The following is a 4,793-nucleotide window of genomic DNA, read 5'->3' as shown; positions in this document are numbered from 1 at the left end:
AATAAATAGCATCATTAGTATATATGTCATCTGTATTTTCTCCCATTTTTCATGATTTAAATACCTATGATCTTATAAATTTGGTTCCCAAAGATGTCCTTTACTACCTGATCTAGTCTTAAAACAATCATTTAAAGTTATTTAACTAACATTAAAAGTCCCTACTGAAAGGAAATTTCCTGGGTGAAGTAAGTTATCATCCAATTATTGCTAATAAAAACTTACATAATCGAAGAGAAAACCTTCAGCCACTTTTTTCAAGAATATGGAAAAGCTTGAATGGGAACGACTTAGCTATGGCTAATACAGGTTTACCTTCCAGGATGAAAAAGCTTGTGGAAACTGGAATCGTTAACCGACTGAGGAGGAAATGGAAGAGAAGTCTATACAATCCTGAAACTAAAATATCTCCAATTAGCCTTCTGCAAGCAAGCACAGCTTTCCTTCTTCTCCTCCTCGGCATATCATTTGCCCTGATGTTCCTTATAATTGAAATAATTCTGGCAAAACTACAGAAGAGACATACCAGCACAAGATATTAGTCTTTTTAGGATGGTTGGTTTTCTCCATTAGAACTTCGTTTCTATTTCCAGTCAACATCTCTAGCATCTGATTTCTGTCTGTGTAATATAATCTTATTGAAAAGAATTAGATAAACAAAACAGAGGTAGTGACTTGCTATTCTTAAAATCAAAGCATCACAGCCAAGGATTGTAGAGACTCAAATATAATATATACTTTCAAACTAACCTGGTCAGGATGCCAGAAAGCCTCAAATCAATCAACCAATGTTACCTGTGACTACACTAGCATCTTCAATTTGATCACATTCACACCAAATAATTAATTTCCAAAACACCAATGACATTTTATGATTCAATAATGTTATATTGTTCAATTCATGAAAAGGTAATAGTGAAAATACGTTGAAGTTGTATTCTTGCTTCTCTCCTTCATCAGTTTCTGACTTTTCAGTATGTAATATTAGTAGGTAGGATAAAAATTTAGAAATAATGCTGGAAATACTTTGAAATTGAAGGTGACAGTAATGGGAGCTCTAGTAATAGTTTTCAACTATGAGTTTCTGGTTGCAGTCAATTTGGACAGACAAAAATAAACTATTTGGATAAAGAAAAGAACATGCTTTCATTGAATATGCTGTTGTAGATTGCTTAGCCTGTGGCCAGACAAGGGTTCTTGAAGACACTTAATCATCAGTATCATGACATCGTAGCACTCAATTCTGCAACTAAATGCTTTTGAAAAATTATGGGGATGGATTGCTTATGAACCTCTCAATAGTAAATACCAGATCACCTTGAGATTGTGGTCTGAAGACATATGGATCTTGCACATCACCTTGTTGGAAATATGAGCAGCGCTCTTGGCTCTGCATTGTTTCCATCAGTATGATATGGGCCTTGGTGGCGTTAATGAGCAACAACCCTACCATAGTAGCATACGTCAACTATCAAGGAGGGACCATGTTCCAACCCCTCTTCGAGTTTGTGTAGTAGGATCACACTTGGGTGTATGGCAATACAGTAGAGGTACATTCCAGTGCAAGTGGAATGTCCTAGCAGACTTGCTCATATGACAGGGGCAGGAGGTAGGAGTAGAGTGATCCCTACTTCCCAGTGTGGTGAAAAGGCTTCTTACTCGTTGATGTGGTCCCAAACAATAAACTTGTTCAGCACTCAGCTGAATAAGAAGTTGCTAGTATTTTGTTCTATAGTCCCAGGCACGTTAGCATCAGTGTAAAATGCTTTCCAACATCCTCGGGACAACCTTGATGCATACACTTTTCCATACTTTTACTTGATACATAAAATAATCAACAGACTGTGGATGACCTCGAACGTTATGCTAACCCTGGTGATTCCCAAGTGGCTACATGGCAAATGGTCAAAGTACCGGTAAACCACCCTAATGGCCCAACCTTCTCCATCAGCCTCATCTGCAGAGGTTCCACAACTCAGACCTCCTTGTCACTTCATTATTGGAGACTATCCAGCATCTCCTCAAAGTGAAAGGCTGTTCATGAGGTACTGGGCAGGAGAGGTCCTTGGTAACTATTTACCAGGATAAGTGGCTAAGGGCGTAGTTTTCTGTGATTTATGTCTTAGGTAGGATATTTCTCCAGTCGGAACCTCTCTGTTTTTGATTGCTGATTTTCTATGGTAAAAGGCTATTACAGAATGATAGGTTTGGACTTTTCCTCACCGTGTGAGTTATCCAAGCTTAAGAGGAACTTCGAGGATTCCTGCCCTCCCAGAGAACTCAGACCCCCTGCTCTCTTAACGTGCTTAGTATGACCTCTTAAGAAGAGCATCAGACAGGTTTTTGACTCTTAAGACAGTGTTTTTGTATGCTCTATCCTAATCAAAGAGAGTGGGTGAGGTGCCTGCTATCTATGCAATAGTCATTCCAAGGGATTGAAGAAGGTCTCGCTAACCTTCATCCTGGAGTTTATGGCTAAGACTGATAGCCCTGCTTTCCACGACCCCTGGTTTGAGTAATCCTTAACCCCGTGTTTCAGACCATAGCCTAAGAGCTTGTTCCTCAACACTGGTAGGGTGAAGAAACCAATCTCTAAGAGCATGATCTCTTTCTGACTTTATGAGACTATTAACGACCTATATTTTGCTTCTGGGGAGGTCTCAAGCACTCCATCTAAAGCGCTCCACCTTCGCCTTCAAGAAGAATCTGTCGATGGCACAAATGCTGAATGCAGGAGTCTAGAGGGGTCAGACCATCTTCACAGCTCACTACCTGAGGCAGTGTACCCACACATCACTGCATACCTATAACCCGGGACTTTTGATAGATGCTCAACAGGTTGTATACCAAGCCTAGCACCAAGAATTATCTTGACTTAGATAGTGGTCACAAGATAAGTCCAAATATGAAAAGTAAGGGTTTGTCTGTTTTCCCTTTCTTCTTCCCCTCCCTTGGGGTACAGCAGTCGGGCCGTTATGGAACCGGATAGGATGATAAATGCAGGTAAGCTACTCAACAGAGTACCTTTTCTGTACATTTTGATTTGTATTTGAGTATCTCTCTTTATACAAGGGGTAGAATGGATAGAATACATGCATACCCATTTTTCATATAAAACTTATACATTCGAACAGTCGTATCCAGGAGGATATAGATTATTCGTAGACTCATTACTAGTCCCTAGTGAAGTACTTAGCCTAACACCTGAGGCATATTTATGCTCAGGTAGTTAGGATGTTAACAGAGTCAGGACTTTTATTATTATTATTATTATTATTATTATTATTATTATTATTACAAGCTAGTTGGAAAACCAAGATGCTACAAGCCCAAAGGCTCCAACAGGAAAAAATAGCCCAGTGGGGAAAGGATATAAATAAACTACAAGAGAAGAATAAACAATCAAAATAAAATATTTCAAGAACAGAAATAACGTTTTCCTCCTCTTCAGGACCAAAGTACATTGACAATTCCGGATCAGTAAACCAACCATTTGGGTTATAGGGACTCCTAATAAAGGATAAATGGAATGGAGAATGCCAGAAAAAAAAAATGTGAAATAACAAGATTAAGTAAAATTAGCAGGGAAGAATACAGTACTCTATTTTCATTTAATGATATTTGTCTCTCGTTCATCTGTTCTATAATGCAGTCTTTCTATGTAGGATTATTGAGATGATCCAAAATGTAAGCGACTTTCCTTCCATTTCCTTGTTTTGGGGGATCCCAATGCTGGTTAATGTGGATTGTGTGGTGTGTGTTTTAGTATTTAGGATGCTCTTGTGAAAAAATATAGTAAGAATGGAATGTGGAACTATTTGGATATAGCCAAAACAAACCCGGAAGTCTCATGTTTGTAAGTCGAGATATAAGAGTATTAGTGCATTATATATAGGTATCTATGAGTTCCTTGTAGCTTAAATAGTTACCAACTCCGCTAGGCATTACATCTGTGATAGATTTAATACGGTGCTTTCACAGTTATTGCTGAATACTTTGAGCTGCTCAGTTATCTGCAGACATTAACTGGTCCTCCCTGGCCCTGTCTTGTGTGGAGAGGGGTGTTAGGTTCTAATCATATGGATATATGGTCAGTCTCTAGGCCATGTCCTGCTAAGGCACTGTCACTGTCCCTTGCCTCTGCCATTCCTGAGCGTCCTTTAAGCCTTTAAACACTCTGATGTCCAGAGAGATATGCTGTATATGTTCGATACATTTGGAATGATACCCAGTGTAATGATGTTTCAAACATTAAATTAGAAATTATATTGAGGGGTGAAGATTTACTAGGGGTTGCTGAAAAGGTCTTGGTTTTAAGGGTATCGTGAAAGGGTAGAGCTGATACATTTTTGGAGAGGTAGGACAACTAATTAGGAGAAGATATGAAAAAAAAATTATTCTCTCTCTCTCTCTCTCTCTCTCTCTCTCTCTCTCTCTCTCTCTCTCTCTCTCTCTCTCTCTCTCTCTCTCTCTCTTTGACTTCGTTGTAGGAAACTTATGGGTCGAGCTCTTTTTGCAGGACAATGCACCAGCAAACACAGCACTTGAAACTCCACACGGCTTTGGCTTCGAATTGGTAGACCACCCACCTTACTCCCCAGACCTGGCCCCCTCCGACTATCCTATCCCATATCCTTCGAGACAAGGTTAACTCTATTCGAGAAAGGATAGCCATGGTTGTTTTAAACACGTCCCTGTTATATACACGATATCTTTAGGGATATTCGCTCTAAGGTAGTAACCCCGCGATACCTCTACAGGTAAAATTCTATGGTATAGCCTATCACTCACAG

General features: G+C 39.3%; 1 protein-coding gene across 2 annotated transcripts in view; it reads left to right on the top strand.

The window, feature by feature from the left end:
• The window catches only part of LOC137641622 (probable glutamate receptor), a 189,591-nt gene extending 188,479 nt beyond the window's left edge, over positions 1-1,112 (top strand). For both annotated transcript variants that reach the window (XM_068374363.1, XM_068374355.1), the window contains one exon: positions 323-1,112. In XM_068374363.1, coding sequence (XP_068230464.1) covers positions 323-542 — 220 coding nt within the window. In that variant the 3' untranslated portion in view covers positions 543-1,112. The remainder of the gene's footprint in view (positions 1-322) is intronic.
• The last annotated feature ends 3,681 nt before the right edge of the window (positions 1,113-4,793 follow it).

Source organism: Palaemon carinicauda, chromosome 1, assembly GCF_036898095.1.
Source record: "Palaemon carinicauda isolate YSFRI2023 chromosome 1, ASM3689809v2, whole genome shotgun sequence".
NCBI lineage: Eukaryota > Metazoa > Arthropoda > Malacostraca > Decapoda > Palaemonidae > Palaemon > Palaemon carinicauda.
The sequence above is the reverse complement of the archived record's forward strand: the minus strand, read 5'-3'. Positions and strand labels throughout refer to the sequence as shown.